The 26,045-nt window shown below is 38.3% G+C and overlaps 1 protein-coding gene and 1 pseudogene across 11 annotated transcripts in view; one reads left to right on the forward strand and one right to left on the reverse strand.

Moving 5' to 3' along the window:
• Unc5d (unc-5 netrin receptor D) overlaps positions 1 to 26,045 on the forward strand; it is a 546,216-nt gene that overhangs the window by 319,191 nt on the left and 200,980 nt on the right. For all 11 annotated transcript variants that reach the window (XM_004855393.4, XM_004855394.4, XM_087217280.1 and 8 more), the window contains exon 3: positions 1,747 to 1,890. In XM_004855393.4, the coding sequence (XP_004855450.2) occupies positions 1,747 to 1,890 (144 nt within the window). The remainder of the gene's footprint in view (positions 1 to 1,746; positions 1,891 to 26,045) is intronic.
• On the reverse strand, positions 24,639 to 25,221 carry LOC101716298 (transcription factor BTF3 pseudogene; annotated as a pseudogene).

The raw sequence follows: 26,045 nt of genomic DNA on the forward strand, positions 1-26,045 counted from the left end.
GAATTATTTAATTTATTTTACATTTAAAGGAAAAATAGGCACTTAATTTTTCTTTAACTATTCCATATGTTATGTCTTAGTTTTTTGTTGCTGGGACACAATACCTGACACCTACAACTTAAAAAAGGAGAGGTTTATTTTGGCTCAAAGTTTGTAAAGGATTTGGTCCATAGTTTGTTGCCTCCAAGGTAAGGGCAGCATGGCAGAGAAGAAAAAGTTCATGGCAGCACAGACAGAAGGCAGCAAAATCAAGGGAAGACCGAGGGAGATATATTCTTTCATGCCATGTCCCAGTGCCTCACCTCCAACCAGGCTTCACCTCTCAACATCATATTTACCTGTGCATATGTAAGTGGACTAATCCACTGATGAGTATCATGCCCCCATGATCCAGTCACCTTCCCAAAGTCCCACTTATGAGCATATGAGGCTTTGAGGGGGGCATCTAGATATAGACCATAACATGTTATCTTATTTCCATAACTAAGATTAGGTAGCTAAAATACCAGAACAGCATTGAATCATGGAGAAGCACCTGAGCATTGCACTGGTTTTGGTATAAGGCAGAATTGGGGTCAGTTTATAAACTGTGACTGTGGACAAGTGACTCAGCTGCTCTGTCATAGTTTTTTCATCCATATCTTACAGATACAATAGCATGCACTGCCTCCATGTGTTGTGAAACTGTGAATGAAGAGGGTAAGGGCTTGTCACAATGCTGGGCTCTTCCCTGGAGAGCAAGAACATGTCTTCTTTCCTCCCACCCTGTCCGTCTGAGAGCAAGGCACAGGATGGCAAGTGTGTACTGGACAGAGGCGACACACAGGTTATAATGGCTGCTGCCCTATTTGCAGTGAATTAACTGACATGGTTAGGAAGGAGTATCCTCTTTTATTCAGGGAACTCTATGAAAAGTGACCGTTCTTCCAAACACAGAAAGGCTGGCAGTCATTTGTCAGAAGTGTGAAAGATGCTGACACTTCCCCAATTAGAAGAATCAAGCATATTTTCTAGTAGGAAAATGCAGTCATTGCAAGTAAAGGTCTTAGTAGTCCTAGCCTAGTGCCCTCTTTATATAATACTTACTTGCTTCAATTCCTCATCCCATTGCTATGGCTTTTTCTTGGATTTTCCACTCAGGACTTGTGAGACTTAATTTGGCTAAGTTCTATGTTTCCCATCAGGGCTCATGTTTTGTTTTTCAGATCCCGTTAGCTATGTTGTCCTGAGCCTTTGAAGTTGATATTTCAGCCCTTACTTGGATTCTCAGCCTTTTCACCTCTTCCTGTGTATATATTTTATTCTTTTTCTTTTAAACAACACCATTACAATGACTCTCCCTGGCTGCCAAATCCTGGGATAGGGACATTTAGAACAACCTAAAACTGTCTGCACAAGGTATGTTGAGGCCCATTTAGCTAACATTCCAACAATTAACTTTAGTACTACATTCCTCATAGCAGAATTTATACAAAAAAGGACAAAGACAAAGTACCAGGTCAAGGTACTATGCAAACTGTTATGGTGCATTGGAGCCAACTTGGTGAATAATACTTTACATTCATGCTCTCCAGCCTACTCAGCTCTTGGAGTTTAATTAGCAGTAATATATTATTGTCGAAGTAATTAAAACCTTGCCTTGATTAAAAACAGAATTGTTAATTAAAAAGAAAAGGTTTGGCAACCTCAACTTGCCATCTGAGAAATACAAAGGCCTCAGCTGATTTTCTCTATCTTCCCCATCAGGCTTGAAAGTCCGGGAGGTGTTTATCAATGTCACCAGGCAGCAGGTGGAGGATTTCCATGGGCCAGAGGACTACTGGTGCCAGTGTGTGGCATGGAGCCACCTGGGCACCTCCAAGAGCAGGAAGGCTTCAGTGCGCATAGCCTGTAAGTACATTCTGGGTGACTTTGTCCTGTAGGAATATGGGGAGGAGTTAAATGGAGCTGAAGAAAGCTTTAGAGATGCAATATGCCTCTGTAGAAAATCGTCAGAATCATTTCTACCTCTCTGAAATTTACTCTGGTAAAATTATATTTTAAATGTTTGATGACTTCTTCTGGAGGACAATCAGCAAATCACTTTGGCTCAGAGATTCTGCCTAGATTGTCAGAATGCAGGTGTCTCAACAATGCCAGGAAAAACTGTGCCTGAGAGAAAGAAACTCACACAAATGGATTCTGCTGCTCCCCATCAATGACAAAGTTCAGGGATCATTGATGGGAAAAGTTGAGCAACGACTGTTTAGTGTATGCTTTCCAACAAATCTGCAAAATAAGACATTAAAGGCATTATGGGATTTTTATAGCCCACTGTTAAATGTCTTTTCTCTGAATCTTAAAACATGGAAATGGGCTTTAAAATTGCGTTTGTTTGACCTAAGCAGGGCTAAAAAATACACGCTTGAAAAATAATAAAGAAGAAAGGAAGAAAATTGCTTTTCAGGAGTACACACAATTTCTTTATCATATTTCAGCATCAGTGTTTTTATAATCTAAAAAAGATTTATAAATACATCGTTTCTCTTCCTTTAAAATGCCTTTATTCCAACCATTCTCATTACCCCCCTCCATGGGTTCTCATAAACTTCCTTGGTGTGCCCAGGAGTGTAAAAGCCCCTCCAGAAAGGAATGGGCAGGTGGAGGGCAGAGATGGTTATTGTTGTTTTATTCAGATGCTGCCTTTGGAGAATGTCATAAAGAATACAGGACAAGAGGGATTTACTTGAGGACAAAGAATTCTTCACAGCGGATGTTGATGGCTTAGGGATTAAGAATAGGAGTGAATTGCTATTTTCAGGGACATTTATGTTTCCTGGGAAATGAAATCTTCCTCTAAAACATGCATTTCACCTTCACTATACTGGTGATTTGAGAGGCCTCTCCTGAATGCTGCCTGGGCTCTCACAGGCCAGGGAGAAGAGGTCACCTCAGAAGCTATGCTCTCCATGTAAGAGCCAGGGGAAATATTTCTTCTACAGTTATTTAGTTAATTAATTTTATCCTACCAATATTTCATGACTTTAAAGTAGGAGAACAACTAAGAGAAGGACTATGTTTGCATGTATTCTTCTGATAACAAGTCTAGGTCTATTTTCCTTGAAAGACCTGGTCATGCCAGCCAGGGCATTTGTCTTTCCAGCTGAAGAAGAGGTGGGATTTCAACATAAGGTCCTTCAGTTTCTTCCTTCTCAGTCTCATTTTCCCCCATTCCTTCTCTTTATCTGCTTCTCTGAGGCCCACATGACCTATTCTTTGACCTATCACAAATAGTATCTCTCTGATCTGTCTGCCTCTAGTCTCTTTTACCATACTTGCTGACTTAATTCCTCATCACCATTTGCCTGCTTGATTTCTCTAGGAATTTGCCTCCGGTAAAACTTTGTGCTTACATAGTGTTTTAGTCACTTTCGTGTCACAGGGACAAAATATCTGACACTAGTAATTTAAAGAGAAAAGGATTATTTTGGCTCATAGTCTGAGAGGGTCAAGTTCGTCCATGGTTGGTGGGCTCCAAGGTAGAAATTCCATGGCAGAAAAAATACCTGTTCAACACATGGCACTCAGGAAACTGAGAGAAAGCAAGAGCCAGTGCAAGAGATATAACCTTGAAAGTCACCCCCCTCCCCGTGACCCACCTCTTCCAACCAGGCCCCACCTCCTAACAACGCATTCAGCTATGAACTCATCAAATGGATTAGTCAACTCATGAGTACAGCAACTCCATGATGCTCCCAAGAGTCAACCATAACATTAGCAAAGAATAATTCAAACCCACCTCTGAATTTTTCATTCATTTAATCACACACAGTACTTCATCTTTCCAAATGCTTCCTTGTTCTGCCCATCACCCTCACCTCTTTGACATGTGCATGAACTCCTGCTGTCTCCAGTTTCACACATCTGTTGCTTTGGTGGTAAAGAACCCAGACAATGAAGTCCTGTTCGCCTTCCAGTTTTATTTCCATTACTTCTTAGATTTGTGAACAATTTATTTCATCATTCTGGATTTTAAGTCTTCATCAGTGAATAGGCACCTACTTCATAGAGTTTTTTCCAGAGTTAGATATATTACAGCCATGTTTAGAACATATCCTGGCACAGAGTAGCATATTTACCTGTCACAAACTGCCTCTTTATGACTTATCTGAAGCTCTGTAGCACAAGCATCTTCGACTTGCAGGTGTGCTATTCCTTAATGCAGTTAATGGCATTGAATAAAAATTTTAGTGCCTTAGTAATTATTATGCAGACTCTGGATGTATGAAGTCTTTGTAAAAACCAATTCTAGGACAGCCCTAAGTGTCCTGCTCCTCCAGGCATGATAGAATCAAAGAATGTTAATAACGGAGAACACATTTTTTTTATTCTATCATGTACTACTATTTAGAGTCATGAAATACTTTCATGGTAGTGATATTGCATATCTCTCCAGAAATTAAAAAAATTCATTCTCTCATTTGATATATAGTATATGATAAAGATGTGATTTAAGTAAAAATATTAGAACATCATTAAAGCTTATATCATGGAATTCACTAATCTCTCATAATGTCTGGAATATATTTTTAATTTCTTCTCATGTAGCAAGTATATTTTTTAATTTATTCCAAATTATTTATGCAAGCTCAGACATGATTTGTCATTAAACAGTGCATTTGACTTGGGGATCTGTGTACATTAAAATGTAAATTGAAATGTAACTAGTGCAATGGCATCAAAAGTGAGGAGGGGGGTTTCCTTCAGGACCTTAGTTGGATTTTTTTTAATTTGCTTGAAGAAGAAAACACTCTTTCAAGAAACAATTTTCATATTTTGTTAGCATGAGAGAGATGGTTTCTGGCCATTATTTGTAAGCACTTCCCAGCAAATACACATTGCACAAGAGAATAACCTTTAGTCCCAATAAATGAAAAGCCAAATTGGATATAATTACTTCTATATCTGTTCTTTTTAAGATTATTTTTTGAAGTACTGGAAACATCTTAATGTGTTAAATAAGGATTTTGATAGATGAATGTAGCTCATGAATCTGATGACAATCATCTTGAGAGGACTTTGCAAAATTAGTATCATTTTATATTACTCATTAAATTGTTCTAATTCAACATCAGAGCTCCTTATGCTTCCTGCATTTAACCAATGATCAATTAAGAATTCAACAATTTTGAAATTGCAATGGGTAAAACCTCCTTGGTAACTGGGCCGTTCAGCTGTGGGATGTGTTGACTCAAGCGTCTTCACTTTCAACCACGTTCCCTAATCTCTCCAGAACTATCAGGAAGCTCCCTAGATGATGCTCACTCCATTTTAAAGGGAAGCAATATAAGCAGAATTATTTTATTTATTTGTACGACTCATAGAGTCATTGAAATGGACCCCTTCAGTGTATGTGGAGTTTTTCTTCTCACTCCAAATCTTCCAAATCTGATTCTGAAGAAAAGGCCAAGAAAGTTATGTTTGTAATAATGATTCTATAATCAGATACCTTTGGGATGTCTTGCCAAGAATGGTGTGTCTCAAACTTTAATATGCCTGCCAATCAACTTGGGCATTCAAAAGATACTGGTGATTCTGGTAAGATGATTCAGTAAGTCTACTCTAAGGTCTGAAATTGGGTATTTCTAATGAGCTCCCCAGAAGTCAAGGCTTCTGGTGGATCTGTCCACTGTCCTTTGAGGAACAGGTCCTAGACTACCTCTATGACGCAATGTTTGGGAAATGTTGCTTTAACCCATTTACCATTTTATAGGCCTTCCTCATCTGGCACATTCTAAAGGTTAGGTGGCCTGATGGAAGATCACCCAGCACAGGCCACCGCCACCACTTTTGGTGCCCTTGCTGCTAAGCTATGCACATTCTTTGCAATTAAATAGGAGTTTGAGAACCATGATAGCAAAGCTTATGTGCATCCAATGTTTCCTTAAAGAGAGTGGCAATTGCTTTCTTTCTTTATCCCATTTATGAGTAAATTACATTTGTCTTCACAGTCAAGTTGTGATGTGTGTTAGGATCTGTTCTAGGTGCCAAAGTGCCTGTCATCTTAAACTATTGTTTTCCTCTTAACTGCTACACACAGTGTCAGGGAGGTGTTGCCTTCCCATCCAACTGTCTGGGGCTAGAAATAGCTGAGTTCCAGTTTCAAAAGGGGCTTTTTCCAGGTAAAAATAAATAAATAAAGCCAACCCACACTTAGTCCCACAAAGCTGGCACAAATCTCTCTCAGGGCGCAACTCCCAAGGGCCCACGCTCCTCAGTCTGGCTTAGCTGAGCTGGAGGTAGCTGTTGCACTGTGGCATCTGCTCCTTCTGGTGCCGGAATATTCAATTATTCATAGTTGTTTATTTTCATGGGTGAACATTTGGCAGCTTAGCCCTTTCTTTTATTCCTGATTTTTTTTCTTTCACTTCTTCTTCTGCTTGTAAAATATTTTGCCTGTATCATTAACCCCTGGCCTGTCAAACCCTTCTGGATACGTGGGACTGAGAAATAAAGAAAACATTTCTATGTTACAGTCAAGCCTGTCTTACCCAATTGGCTATTTGGAATTAAAAGCAGCAGGAAACCATTATTTTGTTGGGGTATTTTTTTCCTAAAAAGCCTATAAAATTTGATACATGCTGAAAATAAAATTTAAATATGCTGCTTATTTGAGCTTCTCCTAAAATATCTGTGTAACTGTGCCAAGAATGAATGAAAGAATCTGAAGAATCTCATTTAAAAGCTATGAAACTCCTCACTTTTACGAGCCCATAGTCAAAACAGGATTATTTTCATTTAATTCTGTGCAGGTTATATCTTTTTGAAAGTCAAGGAAGAAAAACATCCAGTTGAGCCCCAATTATAAATCTTGACTTCATAGTTTTGATAAATTTATATGCTAAAAATTGGCCACTGTTCCCTTCCCTTGCTTGTAAAGTTAAATATAAAGATAACTACAGGCAATCTGCCCAGCATTCAAATTTAGGTTTTGCCTGCATTGCTCATCTTCCATGACGTGCTAGGTGCTTCACCCTGAGATGTAGGCCCTCGGCCTTGATTTTCCCACATTCTTTCTCCTCCCTGGAGCACATCCACAGCCCCATCTCTTATCTCTTCCTACCTAATTCCAACCTCCAAGGCCATGTTTCACTCTCTTTTTCCACTGTTGACCTCAGCAGTCTCATACTCCCACCAAGCCATTGGAAAGTCTATTCTCCAGCGTCCCCAGGTTCAAAACTCCATAAATTTTAAATGCCCACCTTTTGAGTTCTCATAGCACCTATTTAGTGCTTCCTCCACAATACTTAGCTTTTCCAGAATTGTAATTATTTCCAATTTATAGATGGACTCATTTCTGTTGCTAGACTGTAAGGTGCTGTAAAATTCATCCTGTTATTGCTCTCATTTTTTTGATGTCGGGGGCTAGCACAGACCCTCGTTGGTCACTTTTGTGTAGTAAACATGTGTGGTTGCAAGCTACCCCACCATGTAGGATATGCTCTGTGAGAGGGCATTGGTTAGTTGTAAATCATGATTGTACCATAGGGGTAACATGACATCTGGCTTCTTAGGGAATCCATAGCTTCCAAGGACATTTTGTTTATTTCTTAAATTTGTCTTAATTTTATTTTATTATATTTAGTACATGTTTGTGATAAATCATGAACATATTCCATGTGAGTAGTTGATACATCTTCTTTCTGTTTAGCTTCCCCTTCATCTCAGAGTCCCACTCCAATTTACCCAAGATCTATCTACCTATTTCCTATTAGCTATCTTTCATTTTCTCTTTGATTTATTTATACTTTGGTTTTCTCATACCACTTGTGTGTCTGATTTATTTTAGATGACTCAAGTTTATCTTACTTTATGGCAGAGTAGTACTCCATTGTGTGTAAGCACCACATTTTCTTTATCTATTCATCTGTTCATGGACATACAGGCCACTTCCAAAATTTAGCAATTATGAATTGTGCTGCTATAAAAACAAGTATGCATGTAATGTGATGTGTTTAACTCTTTGGGGAAGATACCTTGATAGCTGAGCCAAATGGAATTTATTTCTGTACTCCCTTGTCTGTATATTGCTGCTAATAATCAGTACTGTAGTGAAGAAGTGGTCAAAAATGGAAATGGCAGTGATGAAGCTTTACAGCCACTTGACTCTGGGATGTGCACTAAGCTGTAAAAGAGCCCCACTTCAGCAGCCCTACTGGCACTGCTCTGATACTCTTCTTTAAGATCCTGGAATATATTCTGACACTACAGATGCTCCTATTAAAACCAATACTCACACTTGGCACAAATTGCAGAAAAGCTTGAAATCCTGCTTTCCCTCCCCATGGGAGAATGCAGTCAAATTTAAGAGATCATATTATTCTACTCTATTCTGTCAAAGGCCAAGTTTTTTTTTTTCTCTAGAAACTAAACATAATGTATTGAGTTATTACAGGAGGATATGAGGGTCCTGCCCTCTGGATAAATCTGTATACTACCTAAGAGCATCTCTCTAGTCGTGAAGGGAATGAATGCTAAATTGCAACCATAGTCCACAAGCTGAGATGCACCCTGGGAGTGTGGTAGCATCTGAAGGAGACTGCTAATTGCTCCTGACACACAGGTGCTGTTTGCTACCCAAGCTGTGTGCTCAGAGGTATCTAGTTTACACATTCATGCTGTATAGGCAGGGCTTGGTACTTTTGTGGGACCTAGTACAAAGTGACAACATGAGATCTCTTGTTGAAAAATTAAGAGTCCCACACCATCAATAACATTACTAAACCAAGCATGCAGTTGCATGCCTGGGAAGTTGGCTATGAGAAGTCACTTCATGTATAAACTTGTTGACTCAGTACAAACACACGTGAAAAAAAAAGAACAGCAGACACCTACAAAAGGTTCCCTCAGCCAATTGTGGAGCAAGCTGAGCATTAAAATAAATGATGGGTAGGGTATGGTGGCACAGGCCTGTAAACCCAGCACTCTGGGAGGTTGAGACAGAAGAATTCTATATTCTGTATTCTATATTCTAACCTGAACACCTTAAGGCAACCCTGTCTGAAAATAAAAAATGAAAGAGGCTGTGGATGTAGCTCAGTGTGTGGTTTGCTAGCCCCAATTCCAAGAAATACACACACACACACACACACACACACACACACACACTTTTATGAAGGAATGAATGAATCTAAACTAATGGGAAACCACAAGCTTTTCCTTTTAAAAAAAATTAATTTTATTGATACATTTAAGTTATACAATATAATGACATTCATCATTGGAGATTTGCACCTTTACATAATCCATCTTGGTACTTATTTTGTCCCCATTCCCCTGCCCTCCCTTCAACCCCCCACTTCCTTTTTGAAGAATAAAGACATGTAGCAAAATATTAATAGATTGACACAAGCGGGACTCTGGATACTAAAACTCATGGGTGAGTTTCAGGAGTAACCATATGTTCACGTATTCTCAGACTTTTCTTGATAAATCACTTGCTAGCTACAAAGAAGGAACTAGTTACTTTGCAGTGGTAAATCCTGTCATTTACCACCTTGATCAAGTCATCAGCTTAAACTCACCAGCAATGGAACTAGTCATCAGCATGTGTCCTATGTAATGAGCTGAGAAAACAAAGTCATTTTAGTGATACTCCTACTAAAATACGCATGATCTGTGTTTAATCATGGGATGATGTTGCATAATCTGCATTGAAGAACATTTTTATAATAATACATTTTTCAGTATCACGGAAATTTAGTTTTGAAGTCCTACCCCCACAGTACCAAAATCTGTGAATAAACAAGTTCCTTATATAAAATGGCAGATCATTTATATATAACTTATGCATATCCTTTAAATCATCTTTAGGTGATTCATAATACCTAATACACATTGTGTGTCCCTTAATTCAAAATACAGGGGACCAGAAGTATTTCAAATTTGGGAGTCTTTTGAATTTTTGAATATTTGCATACACTTTGCAAGTTAAACATCCTAATCTGAACATCTGAAATTGGAAACAAAAATGCTCCAAAATTTAAAAGTTTTGGATCATTATATTTATGAGTGTTTTACATTTTGGACATTTGGATTAGGTTGTTCTCTTGCTTGACCTGTATAATGTAAGTGCTGTGTAATTTGTTAGCTGTATTGCTTATGGACTAATGACAAGAAAATCAGTCTGAACACGTTCCATACCAACACAATTTTTTTTTTGCAGTGTTGTGGATCAAACTGAGGTCCTCACATATGGTAGCCAAGTGTTCTACTGATGAGCTATATCCCCAGCTATCTACACAGTATCTTTTTGAATATTTTTAATCTGAGGTTGGGTGAATTCTCAAGGATGGAATGTAGAACTCTCAAATATGGAGTGTGGACTGTATTCCTCTTTAGGTCAGTAAAAGTGAATGTGGATGCAACATTGAAGAAAATGTAATGTTTGAATGAATTTTGAAGATGCAACTTGAAACTTCGAAATCACTTTGTGTGAGTCACATCTTTAGGTTTCACTCACAGATGACCTAGGTATATAATTTTTTCTCTTTTGCTCAGAGATTCTTCAGTAGATATTATGAAAAACACTGCACTCTAAGATACTGTAGTTCTATGACTATGACTAGAATATACTGATTTGTATGAAACTTATATATATTGTGCTACTTTTGCTCCATGGATGCATATTTTAGGACACCACCCTTAAAGATGGAGACTTCTGAAGTATAGGTGCTCTGATTCACAACCTCTCTTAACTATGGATGCGAAAAGGACAACTTCCCCCAATACTATTCCTTGGTGCAACTTATTGCCAACCATTATTCAACCAAGAAAAATTTGCAGAAATATAGCAGCCACCTTGCAGGAAATCCAATCTGCCATTCTTGGGAAATTCACCTTAAAGTTCCTAAAAAAAAGCCATTTCTATTAAAACCTCAGTAAAAGTGTATCAGGAAAAAGAATATAGATTTTTTTCCCACTAAGTAAACCATCTGGCTGATAATACCAAAAAAATCTTATCCTTCGTTAATCTCTGGAAAATTGGTATACTAAAAGATGTGGTATGAGATTTTTGTGGATCTAAGACTCAGTAGATGAGAAAGCAAAGATAGCATAGACAGCTCTTTACAAAAATGGGAAGAGAGAAGAGGTGCAATAGTAGTGACAGTTGACCATTATGAGACTAATGTTGATCTGCTGCAAAACTGAGAATTAGAGTTCACATTTTAAATATTTACACAGAAAGAATAGAAGTGAGTGAACAGTCAAAAGTAAAACTCAGAAAAACTAGATTTGCATTCTAGGCTCAGCCAACTAGCTTGCACTTTATTAGAGTGATTCTTAAAAACTGGTTAGAAATGAGAATCACATTCAGAAGTTTGTCTTTAAACTTAAAATTATTAGGCTGGATATGGTGTTACACACCTGTAAATTCCCATAACCTGGCAGGCTGAAGGAGAATTCCAAGTTAAAGCCCAACCTGAGAAACTTAACAAGACCCTCTTTCAAAATAAAAAAGGCTGGAGTTGTAGCTTAGTGGTAGGATACCCTTGGGTTCTATCCCCAGTAGGAAGGGAGAGAAGGGGAAATAAATTATTAGGACTCTTTCAAAGCCTTTGGAACTGTACTGCCTGGGAATTAGGCTCAGGAATGCTTTTGTGATTTTGCTCTCTTGCAGTTTTCCTCCTCCTCACTGACTACAATTTTGTTTCCTGAGCAGATTCCTTACTTCCCAGCTCCAAATATTGTGGTGTTTTAGGTCCCTGTTCTTCGCTCCTTAATCCAGAATCTCTCTGGGTTTAAGTGTTAATGACTCTCAGGCTTAACCTTGAACTTCATCTCCTAACTTCTCGACCTACTGCCTACATCACATGTCCACTTGGATATCTGGTAGGCATTTCAAACTTAATTTGTGCCAAAGAAAGCGCTTTTTTGGATGAAAGCCTCAACATTGCTGCATACCTGCATTGATTCCACAGTTTTTCTTATTCCAGTGGTGTCCCCTCAGGGACCCCCTGAAAAGATTCAGAGTTCATCCTTGCCTCCTTCCTTCAGTCACATCCACCCAGCAACAAGTTTGCCAAAACTGTCCCCAACATGTAACCTGGCCCTGTCCATTTCTTTCTACCTGGTACCTGTTTCTCTCCTCTGATAGTCACCTCCCTCCCTCCACTCTTGATACCTTAAAAATCATTCTCCACACAACAGCCAGGATGATTGTTTTTTAAAAAGAAAACCAGATTATGCTCTTTCCATAGCTCTGTTTCTCCCGATGACTTTACAAACCTTGTACTATTGGCTCCATAGGAATTAGCCACTCCTATCTCCCCATTACTTTTCCCAGTACTTCAATACTTCTCATCACTTTTTAGTCATGGTGATTTCTTTTCTTCCTCAAGTTCTATGATTATTCCTATTTCATAGCCTTTTTCTAGTCTCTTTTTAGGGAAAGCATTCCCCAGACCAAGTGGTTGGATCTGTATTATTGGCTCTATTTTCCTCTGAATTATTGTTAGGACTCATTAATGAGATTTAATGTAAAATATATAGTTGGTTAACAATAAAGTGAACAACTTCTAGCCAAAGTGAACCCTTTGATCCTTCCTGGTTTGGCAAGATGGGCTTAAAGTTAAAATGCAGGTTGCCTACACCCCTGCAGTTGTTCTACAGGGCCAAGCAGGAGGCAGAAGGTGCTAGGTATTTGGTGGCTTATTCCAGTTCTTACATGATCATGACACTGTCCATCTCTTGTTCTGATTGACCTTTCTGGCCTCAGAGATCTTCAGTGAGAGAGAAATTTTAAAAAAATCTAACAGTGTAATTAATTAAAATATATTTGTTCTTGCTGCTTTTTCTTTTTGAGTTTTTCCTCCCCTTCTCTCCTTGCATCCCTCTGCAGTCCTAGTACTGAATTATAATGAGATGGCGAGCACTGAGAGCTGGAAGTTATTTTTAGGTCATTTCTTTTGAATATAATTGCTAGTTTCTAGACTTCTAATTTCCTTAGGAGGGTTGCCAAGTCACTGAGGAAAGTCAGGGATGATTTTTCACATCTCTGCCCTTCCTAAAACTTAGTTCTAGCAGCCATAGAGTTCATTTTCTGTTGGGTGTTCATCAGGATGTAGAGCTTCAGAAAAGCTACTTGTGGAGGGAGTGGAAATAAAGCAACGGTAAGACTGGGACCCGCACTTGAGACAGATAAACAGCATGGCATTTTCACATGCTGCCCAGGAGCCCAGAAGTGAGGGTCCATGGTTCCTGGCCCTGGACTTTGTAAGCCCATCAAAAGCACTTTGACTCAGAAGCTATTTCTGCATTTATCTAAGCCTCTATTTTCCCATTAGCAATGAAACAGGAACAATAAAATTCTCAAACACACAGAATGTGAAACTTATGGCTATTCTATCAATATAGCATTCTGTGAATGTGCTGGAAAGATACACAATGTGTTACTACTCTATTGTTATGTTATTTAATGACACCACTCCCAACTCAGAGGTAGGGGCTTCCACGCTGCCATTCCACCACTCCCAGGCCAGAGGCAGGGGCTCCCAGGATGCTGTGCCATGGCTCCCAGCCCAGAGGTAGAGGATTCCAGGATGCTGTTCCATTGCTTCCAGCCCAGAGGTAGGGGATTCCAGGCCACTGTTCCACTCCTATGAGCCCAAAGGTTTGAGCTTCTGGGCTACCATTCCACTGCTCCAAGCTCAGAGGAGGTGAGCCACGTGGGTGCTGACAGCACCTCTCCACCCCATCAAAATGAGAAGACATGTAAACAAGTCTGAAAAACAAACTCTCAGGTCACCTACAGCAACCCCAAAGGGAAATGAGATGGAAAACTCTGATACTCAACCACCTGAACTTCCTGAACTGGCAATAAAAGAGGATCTGGAAAAAATTGAAATCAGAAATAATTTCTCAGATAACAGCAGAGATTGTGCCCATTGTGAAAGACATGATTAATAAATCTAGAGAGGGACTTAGGAACATGATGGAATCCCAACATAGGAAACAAATGGAATCCATAAAACAGATTCAAACAGATTTCCAGGAGATTAAAACTCCATTGAAACTCTACACAGCAGAATGAGACAATGTGAGGACACAATTTCAGATACAAAAGATAAGATTGCAATTAGTGTCCAGGAAAAGAAAAATTGCTTCAACATTGTAAGGGAACATGAGAAATCAAACCAGCAGCTGCTAGATGATGTAAAGAAGAATAACATGGAACTGATTGGAATGAATGAAAAAATAGGAGAGAATTCAGATGGCATAAAAAACTGTTCACAGAAGTAATGCCAGAAAACATCACAAGCAGGGGAAAAGAGCTTGACATACAGATAAGTGAGGCATATAGGACTCCAAACAGTCATGATCACAAAAAAATCTGCACATAGGCATATAATTGTTAAGATTCCAGAAACTCAACAGAACAAAGTTCTACAAGCAGTTAGAGAAAAGAAACAAATCACACACAAAGGAAAGCCCATCAGAATAACAGCAGACTTCTCAACGCAAACCCTCAAGCCAAGAAGAGCTTGGAGTGATGCATTCTAAACCCTAAAGGGAAACAGCCTCCAACCCAGATTGATATACCCTGCAAAACTGTCTTTCAAAATTGATGGTGAAATAAGATATTTTCATGACAAAGAGCACCTCTTGAACCTCATGAATACCAAACCAGCACTGCAAAAACTTTTAGACAATATCCTAGGAAAAGACAATAAGGATCACAACTCCAGGAAGCACAGCAGAATGAACCCATCTGGTGTGACAAGAAATTAAATGTAAAGGGGGAGAATCCAACAGAAAAAGTCATGACAATGATAAGTCAATACATATCAGTTATAACTATCAACGTTAATGGTCTCAATTCACCAATCATAAGAAATAGACTGGCAGGATGGGTCAAGAAGCAAAATCCAACAATATGCTGTGTACAAGAAACACACTTAATTCAAAAGGAAACTCATAGACTGAAATTTAAAGGTAGGGAAATAATACTCCATGCAACCGGAACCCGAAAAAAAAGCAGGAGTAGCTATCCTCTTTGCAGATCAAGTAGATTTCAAACCAACACTGATTAAGAGAGACAAAGAAGGACACTACATCCTTGTAAAGGGAACAATCCAAGAGGAAGAGATGACAATCATAAATATCTATGCACCAAACACTAGTGCACTCAACTATATAAAACAAATACTAATGGACATGAAAAGTCATGTATGCACTAATACAATTGTAGTGGGGGACCTCAATACCCAACTGTCACAAAAAGAACAACTGGACAAAAAAATAAGTAATTAAATATTAGAACTCAATCAAACTCTTGAACAAATGAACTTAACAGATGTTTACAGAGTGTTCCACCCCCAAAAATCAGGATACACATTGTTTTCAGGTGCACATGGATCATCATCCAAAATAGCCCACATACTTGCTCATAGAATATGTTTAAGTAAGTGCAAAGGAATTGAAGTTATCCCCTGTATATTATCAGACCATAGTGCGATGAAACTGGAGATCCATAGCAAAAGAAACTGCAAAAATTTTATGGACACATGGAAACTGAACAACACACTTCTGAATAACCAATGGATCACAGAGGAAATTAAAGAAGAAATCAGACAGTTCCTTCAATGAAATGACAATGACAATACAACATAATGGAATGTATGGGACACAATGAAAGCAGTCTTATGAGGAAAATTTATAGCAGTGAATACAGATATTAGGAAAACAGAGCAAGCCCAATTAAACAACCTGATGTTGAACCTCAAGCTTCTAGAAAAAGAAGAGTAGAACAAACCCAAACCTCATACAAGGGAGGAAATTATAATGATCAGGGCAGAACTCAATGCAATGGAGACTAAGAGAATGATAAAAAAAAATTAATGAAGCCAAGAGTTGGTTCTTCAAAAGAATCAACAAAATTGACAAGCCCTTAGCCAACCTTATCAGAAAAAGGAAAAAAAAGGCCCAAATCCATGCAATTAGGAATGAAAAGGGTGAAATGACAACAGACCCAGCAGAAATCCAGAGGATCGTCAATGCCTACTTCCAGAACCTCTATGCCAATAACATGGAAAACACAGAAGAAATGGACAGATTCCTAGATACATATGAATTACCAAAGTTGAGCAAAGAAGACCTAAAAATTCTAAAGAACCCAATATCAACCAATGAAATTGAAAACGTAATTAAAAACTAACCAATTAAGAAAATCGCAGGTCCTGATAGCTTCACTGCTGAATTCTCCAAGACATTTAGAGAGGAACTACTGCCACTACTGTTTAAACTCTTCAATGAAATTGAAAGGGAAACAATACTCCCAAATGCATTCCTAGAAGCAAGTATCACCTTGATCCTCAAAGCTGAGAAAGACCTAACTGAAAAAGAGAAGTATAGGCCAATCTCACTAATGAACATAGATGCAAAAATCCTTAATAAGATACTGGCAAATAGAATGCAGAAGATCATCTAGAAGATCATACATCCTGACCAAGTGAGATTCATCCCAAGGATACAGGAATGGTTCAACATACACAAATCAATGTAATACACTATATCAATAGAGCCAAGGACAAAAACCATATGATTATCTCCATAAATGCAGAAAAAGCATTTGACAAAATCCAACATGAATTTATGATAAAAACCATACAAAAAATTGGAATAGATGGTCTCTACCTCAATCTGATAAAAACCATCTATGAAAAACCAACAGCCAGCATCATACTAAATGGTCAAAAACTGAAATCTTTCACACTAAAATCAAGAACAAAACAAGGATGTCCACTGTCACCATTCTTGTTCTATATAGTTTTGGAAACATTAGCCACAGCAATTAGACAAGAGAAAGAAATAAAAATAAAGATAGGAAATGAAGAAGTCAAATTGTCATTATTTGCAGATGACATGATACTCTATATAAAAGACCCCAAGAACACCAACAGAAGTCTTCTAGACTTAATAACCAAATTCAGTAGAGTAGCTGGATACAATGTCAGCAAACAAAAATCAACAGCTTTCCTCTACATGAACAATAGACTCACTGAGAGAGAAACAGGGCAAACAATTCCTTTCACAATAGCATCCAAAAAACTGAAATACCTAGGAATCAACCTAACAAAAGAAATCAAAGACCTCTTCTCTGAAAACTATAGCATTCTGAAAAGAGAGATCAAAGATAATATCAGAAAACGGAAAGACATCCCCTGCTCCTGGGTAGGAAGAATCAATAGAATGAAAATGGCCATACTTCCAAAACTGCTATATAGATTTAATGCAATTCCAATTGAGATCCCAGCAGCATACTTCACGGACCTTGAGAAAACAATCCAAAAATTCATTTGGAACAAGAAGAGACCCAGAATAGCAAAAGTAATTCTAGGTAACAGAAACATGGCAGGGGATATCACAATCTCCAACTTGAAACTATACCTCAAAGCTACTGTGACAAAAACAGCACGGTACTGGCAAAGAAACAGACTGGAGAACCAGTGGAATAGATTAGAAGATGCCGAAACAATGCCAGACACACTCACCCATCTCATCTTTGATAAAGGGGCCAAACACCCTCACTGGAGGAAAGATAGCCTCTTAAATAAATGGTGCTGGAAAAATTGGGTTTCAACTTGCCAGAGATTAAAACTAGACCTTTATCTCTCACCATGCACTAAACTAAAATCAAAATGGATTAAAGATCTAGATATTAAAATAGAAACGTTGAACTGGTTGGAACAGAGGTTAGTAGAACTGTTGAAGACATTGGTGTAGGAAAAGAGTTTATGAACAAAACCTCAGTTGCCCATGAAGTAGCACAAACAATCAACAAGTGGGATCTCTTCTTATTAAAAAAGCTTCTGCACAGCAAGAGAAACCACCAACAGTGTAAAGAGACAACCTATAATATGGGAAAAAAATCTTCACCTGCCTTTCCTCAGACAAAGACCTATTAATCTCGAATCTATAAAGAATTTAAAAGATCAGACCTCTCATATTTAAAGACCCAATCTGAAAATGGGCATCTGAAATGAACAGACATTTCTCAGACAAAGAAGTAGAAATAGAAAATAAATATATGAAAAAATGTTCAACATTACTGGTCATTCGAGAGATACAAATGTAAACAATGCTGAGATTCCACCTCCAGAAAGAATGGCTGCTATCATGAAATCAACCAATAACAAATGATGGCAGGGCTGTGGGGAAAGATGAACCCTCCTCCACTGCTGGTGGGAGTGTAGACTGCTGCAACCACTATGGAAATCAGTACGGATATACCTCAGAGAACTAGGACTGGAAGTCCCATTTGACCCAGCTATTCTCCTGCTAGATATCTTCGCCATAGAATTAAACAATCATACCACAGTGATATATGTGTACCCATGTTCATAGCAGCACAATTTGTAATAGCTAAAACGCCCATCAACTGGAGATTGGATAAAAAAAAAAGCATGTGGATTTTTTTTTTATAAAATGGAATAGTACTCAGCCATAAAAAACAAGAAATCAGAGACATTTATAGCTAAATTGATGCACTTTGAGGCAATACTCTTAAGTGAAATAAATAGGGCCCACATGTGTAAATACTGAATAATTTCTCTAGTGTGAGACATTGAAAGTATAAATAAGGACTTAAAGGTATAATGGATAATGTGAAATAGGAAGAAAAGGGGCAAAGGGGAAGGGGAAGTGGGAGGGGTAGGGGAAAGGAAAGAAGGGAATGGAATTAATATGAGAAAATGATAAAATGGAAACAAAGTCTTTGTAAATAGGGAGTATGGAGGGGTTGAAGGGAGGGCAGGGGAATGGGGAAAAAATAAGAACCAAGAGAAATTATGTAAAGGTGCAAATTTCCAGTGAAGAATGTCATTATATTGTATACCTAAAATGTAGCAATAAAATTAAAATTAAAAAAAAACCAAGGGATCAGGAGAAAAAGTAAAAAAGGAAAAGGGGGAAAACATGAGAAAAAAAGATGAAATAGAAACAAAGTCTTTATAAATAAGGAGGTGCAGAAGGGTTGGAGGGAGGAGAAAGGAAGCGAAAACAGAGTTAAGATACATCATGCTGAATGTGATCACTATGTATATCTAATCTGTACCAATAAACTTAATTTTTTTAAAAGGAGCAGAGAATTTCTATATTTTATGTAATCAATTTTTAAGATTTTTAGTTTCTAGTATTGAAGATTAAGATCTGCTACTTAGGGCAAACTTCAGCTGTCCTTTATGTACAATCAATGAACAGAAAAATGAATATAATCAATGAAAAGAAATTGTCTCTCATTGAACCTGGGACAAAGCAAACCTCAAAATCCTTCCACAGGCATGGCCTCTTTATACTGTTCCACCTTGCTTAGGGAAGTGGACTAAGTAGCATCCTAGGTGCAGGTGGTAATGTTGTGCACTCTGTGTACATGCTGTCTTGTCCATTGGACCAAGAATGAACGCCTAGGTTGGCTGACTGCTTGGGGTGACTCAGAAAGAGATACTGCCTCAAGAGAGATCAACCTGATCCTCTTCTTGTAGTTTCTTCCTTGTCTGCAGAGAATGTTACTCTGCAAGAAAATCAGCAGTTGGTGGAAGCAAAACAATGTGAAAGGCATAAGAAAAGAAGCAAAAGCTACAAGTCAGTGCCAACCATGGGTGAATCAAGACCATTGAGATAGCATAGTGAGAGCAGTTGGGTAGTGAGGCAAAAGTGAAAGCAGCAGAGCATGTGCCGAGAGTACTGTGAGATTTCCCAGGTAGCGGAATTATGCTGGATCTGTTTATCCCCTGGTCTGGGCAAGTGACAGTGGAAGACATGGTCGTATTGTGATTCTATTGTTTTCACTGAATTCACAAATCAAATCCTGACCTTTTTACTTTCTTTTCAGTCCTAGCCACATAATTAAGAGTTTTATCCTGCTAATTTTCAATGAATCCTCAATTTCTTGATACAATCTGAATGTGTGTGTGTGTGTGTGTGTGTGTGTGTGTATGTGTATTTGTCATTGTAAATAAAAGGAGCCAAACCCAATGTGTTGGGAATTGTGTGATAGACAGCAGGTTAGATTAGTTCTCAAAGTACTTTTGGAAAGTTGTAGCTCCCTCTACCACCATCATGTGTGCAGGCTGCTGGCAAACTGGAGCCAGTCCACTGCTCCCTTGGCTACATCACTGCTACCTAACTGACTATGCTACCTCTGAACAGGGTAATGACACACAGCACTCATTATAAAATGCTTTATAGATAAGAGCAATTTACCAGCAGAGCACAGGGGCTCTCACAGACCCCCACAGTTATTTGATGGCCCTGGAAGTGGCTGGAGGTGCCTCCATATTGCCGTGGGGGGAGCCCGCACACAGCTCAAGTCATGTTGTCACTGTAACCAGAGCCTGCTTCAAAAGAAAGGGAACTTAAAAGTCCACAGTGATTCGCCCTGGTGGAAGAAGCTCTTCTTCACTACTGCTGCAAGGTTTGCTCAGCAGCAGTAATAGATGTGATAGTCAGGAACTTTAGGATGGAAGAGATGTATTTCTATGTCCCTGGCTTATTGGACTCTCCATTTGAAGCTGTGTTTTAGTGAGAGTTGTCATTCAAAACATGGCTGGAATCAAATCTGGAACATGCAAGAAAAAGACATGAAAGAAAAGGTGGAAAAAGCCTGATATCAGCGTGGATCCTCCAGTCAGGAAATACACACAGACTACAGGGCCAAGGAAAGCAGAAGGCATTCAGACAGGCTGGCAGAAGAGTCATGGGTAATGTGCCAAATACAGGACACTATCACAAGGAGCAAGGCATTTACCTTACGGGAGCACATTTATGGGCATCTCTTGGGGATTGCAGGAGAAAGATACTCTCAGGCCATAACTGTTTAGGGCTGGAGGAATCAGAACCAAATGGATGCACCCAGCCTTGACTTTCCATTTTGCTGGTGGGCATCTGCTAGGCATTTGAACCGACCCTTTTATTACAACAAATGATCTGTGTTTGGCTCAGTTACAAATTTTCTTCATGTATGACAGATGTGGTTTGTTGTTCCTTCAGAGAAGTATGAGTGGGGAATATTCAAAGCTGTATTGAAAACCAGTGCAGCCAGAGAACTAATGGGACATTGTAACCATCCTCCTGCAATCTTAACAAATGGTTATGCCTAGGACTGTTAAAAGCAAAAGTCTATGATTTTTCACTGGCTGATTTGGTTTGAATGAGTAAATTATTTTTATGTCATTGCATTAACTGCCAGAACATTGAATGAGCTGATAACTCCCTGGTGTTGTGGAGCTGCAAAGAACTATTATTCGGAATTGAATTTTTATTGATTTTCTTGTGCTACAATGACTTTTCTAACATAGTAGCATGAAAAGAAAATGAGAGAAAGGCCAAAGAGGGCATGGGGTGAGGAAGGAACTGCTGCTGCTGCCTGTGGCCTGGGCTCGGCTCTGCTGCTCAGCAGCAAGTACCACAGACTCTTCATGATCTGCTTAGTGATTTATAGGTGAGCCATGTGCTTGGCTTCCTCACCTGTCCTTCCCTTCCCTTACTGTGGGGTCTTGGCTTTCTTCTGCAGAACTGAGAAAGGGACAGGGTGATGAAGGAACAGAAGTAGGCAGAGTAAGGCACTCAATTGGCCTGCTCTCAGGATGGTTATTATTAGTCATGCACGCAGTGTATGGGAAGGTGACCGGAAGTGTCTTAACATATTGTGCTTCTGTGGCATGTATGTATTTGTTTTGTCCCCTAGTCATTTTCAATATCAGAGGCTTAGTTCAGGATGAATATTCAGATGAGTTGAAATGGGGATTCCTATCTGCTCATTCATTCATTCAGCAAATATTCATCAAGTGACTTCTACAAATCCTTCCAGGTAGCAGAGAAATGACAAGAAACAAAACATGAAATGTTTTGCCCTCATGATTTGTGAGTAAAATAAAATTAGAGAAGAATATATTAGATTTGAAAATTCACTGAAGCTTGGAGAATACAGTGATTCTTAGAGACATCTTAGGAATGAACTTTGATATAATAAAATGCAGTAAAATGTACTTCTGCCCTGGATTCTGAGTCAGTTTGGTCTAGTAGAGAGATTCTTGATAACCCGTAAGAAAGAGGGATTATAGTTTTGTTTTATATTGGGGGCGAGGGGGAGTACTTTATTTTTTGTGACTATAAACGTAATCAATATTCATCACAGAAAATTTGAAAATGCAGAAACAGATGTAGATAATCTATCTGTAGTCTGAAATGTGGACTGATTTATTTTTAGAATTTTTCCAGTAACACATAAAGTAATCTCAAACTATTTGGTATTTTCAGAAGATGGTTTTATGTTTTTAAACCACATTAAAAATATTCAATCTTTATTCATTTCTATACAGTTAGGTTTATTTCCCTTTGTAAAATAATGTGACTCTTTTTCTTTTGTGGACCAGGTGTATATGATTGGGTGAGATTAGAAGGTGAATATCTATTTCTGTTCATCACACACACGCACGCACACTCTATATATACACACACACAAAGGGAAGACAAGTCTAATATGAGAGTGTCTTTCTGTAATATAACTTACAGAAAGAGAAGTAATAGGGTAAGAATTTTACAAAACTTGCAAAAAAATAATGAGAGTATTTTTTTTTTTGTCTTTATGATGTTTTGGTCAAAAATATGGTGAATTCTGCTGCCAAGTGCCATCCAGTAGAAAGGCGGGCTCGTAACAAAATGAATATCTGTTTCCATACACTTTTTTCATGAGGTGTCATGCTGTGTAACTTCTAGCTCTTCCACAAAGTCAAAATGACCATGACAAGTGGATGTTTTAAATAGATTCAGGACATCAAGGAGGCTACAGTTTTGCAAGTAAAGACACTCATGAAAGAGGACTTTCAGAACTGCTTCAGAAAGTAGCAAGAATGATGGAATAAGTGTGCTTGAAGCAAGGTGGGGGGGATATTCAAAGGGGCATTCATGGCAATATGTCTTTTACCATAGTGTTTTTTAATTGCAATATTCACTCTATTTTTTTATGACACCTTCAATAAGGGACTCCCAAATTCTCTGTCTCATCATTCATCCTCACACCTCACATTTACTTATCTACAGTCTATTCTTTGTGCTAGAACATTTGCTATGGGAGAACAGGCATGATCTATGTCATGGTAAATAATCTATCCCCACTGTCTGACACAGTATCCAGCCATGGTCAGCAGTCTGAATGAAGGCAGGAGGCTCTTGCACATTTACTGAGTACCAGGAAGCATATTAAGAGAAGGGCTACTGACCAAAACAAGCATTCAGTGCACTTGTGCCTGTTTTACACGGAAGTAGGTGTGTTCCATAACAATAGAACCACCACACTTGGAAGATGATTATACCTACATGTATATGTGTGAGTATGGATATGTACAACAGTGTCCATCCATTTTCTGTGCTGTTCTTTAATAATTTTTAAGAAAATTATACAACTAGAATTATTTATAAATGAACCCTTTTAAATAATAGCTTCATTGAGGTATCTATAATACCATGTGTCTTAGTTACTTTTCTCTCATTGCTAATACAAAATACCTGACACCCAAAGTTAAAGAGGAAAGGCTTATTTGACTTACAGCTCATAGAGGTTTCAGTCCATAATTGGATGGCTCCAAGACAGAGTGGCACATGCCAGAGGGACGTTGCAGAGGAAATACTTCTTATGGCAGCCAGAAGGTAGCCAAGCAATAAGAGAACTTAACAGCATCCTTTTGCTCCTTTTATTCTATCCAGACTACCAGGATTAGAGTGGTGCCAAACCAATCACTCACATGTAGTGGTTTAGTAATCACACGCTCTTAATCCCAGCATCACACTCTAGATTCAGCCACCTCTGAAAAAGAAAGCCCCACCTCATCCATATGAATCTTTGGGGGGCCAGGGGTGGAATGTTATAGCTCATATTTACATGTCCCCCTAAATCCTTGAGCTTTTTCAGAGGTGGCTGAATCTAGGGTGTATTCATGGTGCTAGGCCTGAGGGCACTAGGACTAAGGGTGTCAGTGCTACCTGCCCTAAGTAATCTGAATAAGATAAAAGTGGCAGGGAGATGCTGTTAAGGTCTCTTGTTGCATTTGCTCTCTTCTGCCATCATGAACTGTTGCCCCTCTGACATATGCCACTCTGCCTTGCAGCCAGCTGATAATGTGTTGAAACCTCTACAAACTGTACCACAAATAAACTTTTCCCCATTTAACTTTGGGTGTTGGGTATTTTGTCTCAACGGTGAAAAAAAGTAACTAAGACACCATGCAATTCATTTATTTATAAAATTCAAGGTTTCTTTTTAGTGTATTAACAGAGTTGTACAACTATCACAAGTCAATTTTCGAATATTTTCATTACACTAAAAATAACTCATTATTAGTTCTTTCCCCTCATTCAACTTTAGTCCTATGCAGCCACTAATATGTTTTCTCATTATTTGGAACCATTTATTTTGGCTCTTTCATATAAATAGAACCATACACTATGTAGTCTTTTGTGAATAATTTCTTTTTTTTGTTTCAAACTATATTCCCAGGCTTCTTCATTAATTGCCTGCAAAGAATGAATTGTATGTAAGCAAAAACTAAAAAGAGCTGCAGTGTCCAGGAGGCTTGGGCTTAAAAACATTAGCAATCTAGATTTTATCAGATCCATAAACAAAAACAATTTTAAAAAGCAGTCATAATATAAAATAGCAGCTCCCAGTAACTTCTTCCAAGTTTCATCTTCTTCAGAAGCTGACTCAATTCAGTTTGCCTCATTCTTAGAAGCCTCATCAAAATTCTCCACAAGATCTGGAACTTCATCATCATCATCCTCTCCAGTAGCAAGTGGTACTTTTCCATCCACAGATTGTTTGGGCAGAGCGTCAGCCAGTCTCCTTAAACTAGTCAGACTGTCTGCGCCGGGTTGGTTCAAGATGCTGGGTAGCATTTCTGTTAGCTGTTTCGTCTCAGCATGGCCTGTAATGGTGAAAGTGTTTGCTGCCAGAGATGCCTGAACTTTTGAGTTGTTGAAGTGAATCCCTGTTCCTTGGTTTGTAAACATATTCACCTCTTCAATACCAGAGATACGGTTTACCCCTAATTTCTTTAATGAGAACTGAAGTTTTTTATCATCTGCTGTAGTTGTTCTATGAACCACATTCTTCTTACTGCGAGCAGTTCCTTTCCCACCAATGAGCACTTGTGCCTGAAATTTGGCGAGTTTTTCCTGGTTCATGATAGTTTCATCTTGTTGGAGCGGTTATGGGGCAGCGCAGGGAACTAGGGCTGGCACTCAGGGGGTCTCGGGCAGACCAGCTGAGATTAGGCACACACATACGGGGACTCAAGATGGCACCTAGAGGCTGTGAATAATTTCTTTCATTTCATGTTTTTAGTGTGTTTAATGTTGTAGTATGTATCAACACTTCATCTCTTTTTATTGCTAAGTAATATTCCATGGATGCATGGCATATCATGTATCAGATACATATCACATATTGCCCATATTAGATGAACTTTTTGAATAGTTTTGATATATTTTACAAAATATAGTAAACATATTTAAATATATTAATGTTTAGATATAATTAATATATTAATATTTAAAAATTAATACATGTAAATACATTATATTATAGTAAATATATTTATAGTACTTATGTTTGACTCCTCCTGTATGCCCATTTTTTCACTCCTCGCAATGTTTCTCTAGGTCTATATACCATTTGTAACCCTGGGAATTTTCATTTTTAAAAAAGTAACAAAACTAACATTTAAAAGAGGAAAGCTACCTTAGCTATTTCTGTCTCTTGTCTTGTAATGTCTTTTTATGTCCCTTTGTCATTTTACTTTCGGTATTTATCATTTTCATTTTGTTTTATAGGGCTTTTTTATATATTAAGGCTCTTAACTCTCTGCCCAGCATTGTGCTTATAATGCTGTGGATTAAAATAATTTTAAAGTTGACCGAGTCACATCTATTAGTTATATTCTTTTTTTTTGTTTTTTGCAGGCTTTATGATGGTCAACAACAAATAAAAATTATGTATATTTAAAGTGTGC

This window comes from Heterocephalus glaber, unplaced genomic scaffold (genome assembly GCF_053883595.1).
Source record: "Heterocephalus glaber isolate CG9 unplaced genomic scaffold, H.glaber_assembly_v1.0 deba00001461, whole genome shotgun sequence".
In the NCBI taxonomy this organism is placed as follows: Eukaryota; Metazoa; Chordata; class Mammalia; order Rodentia; family Bathyergidae; genus Heterocephalus; species Heterocephalus glaber.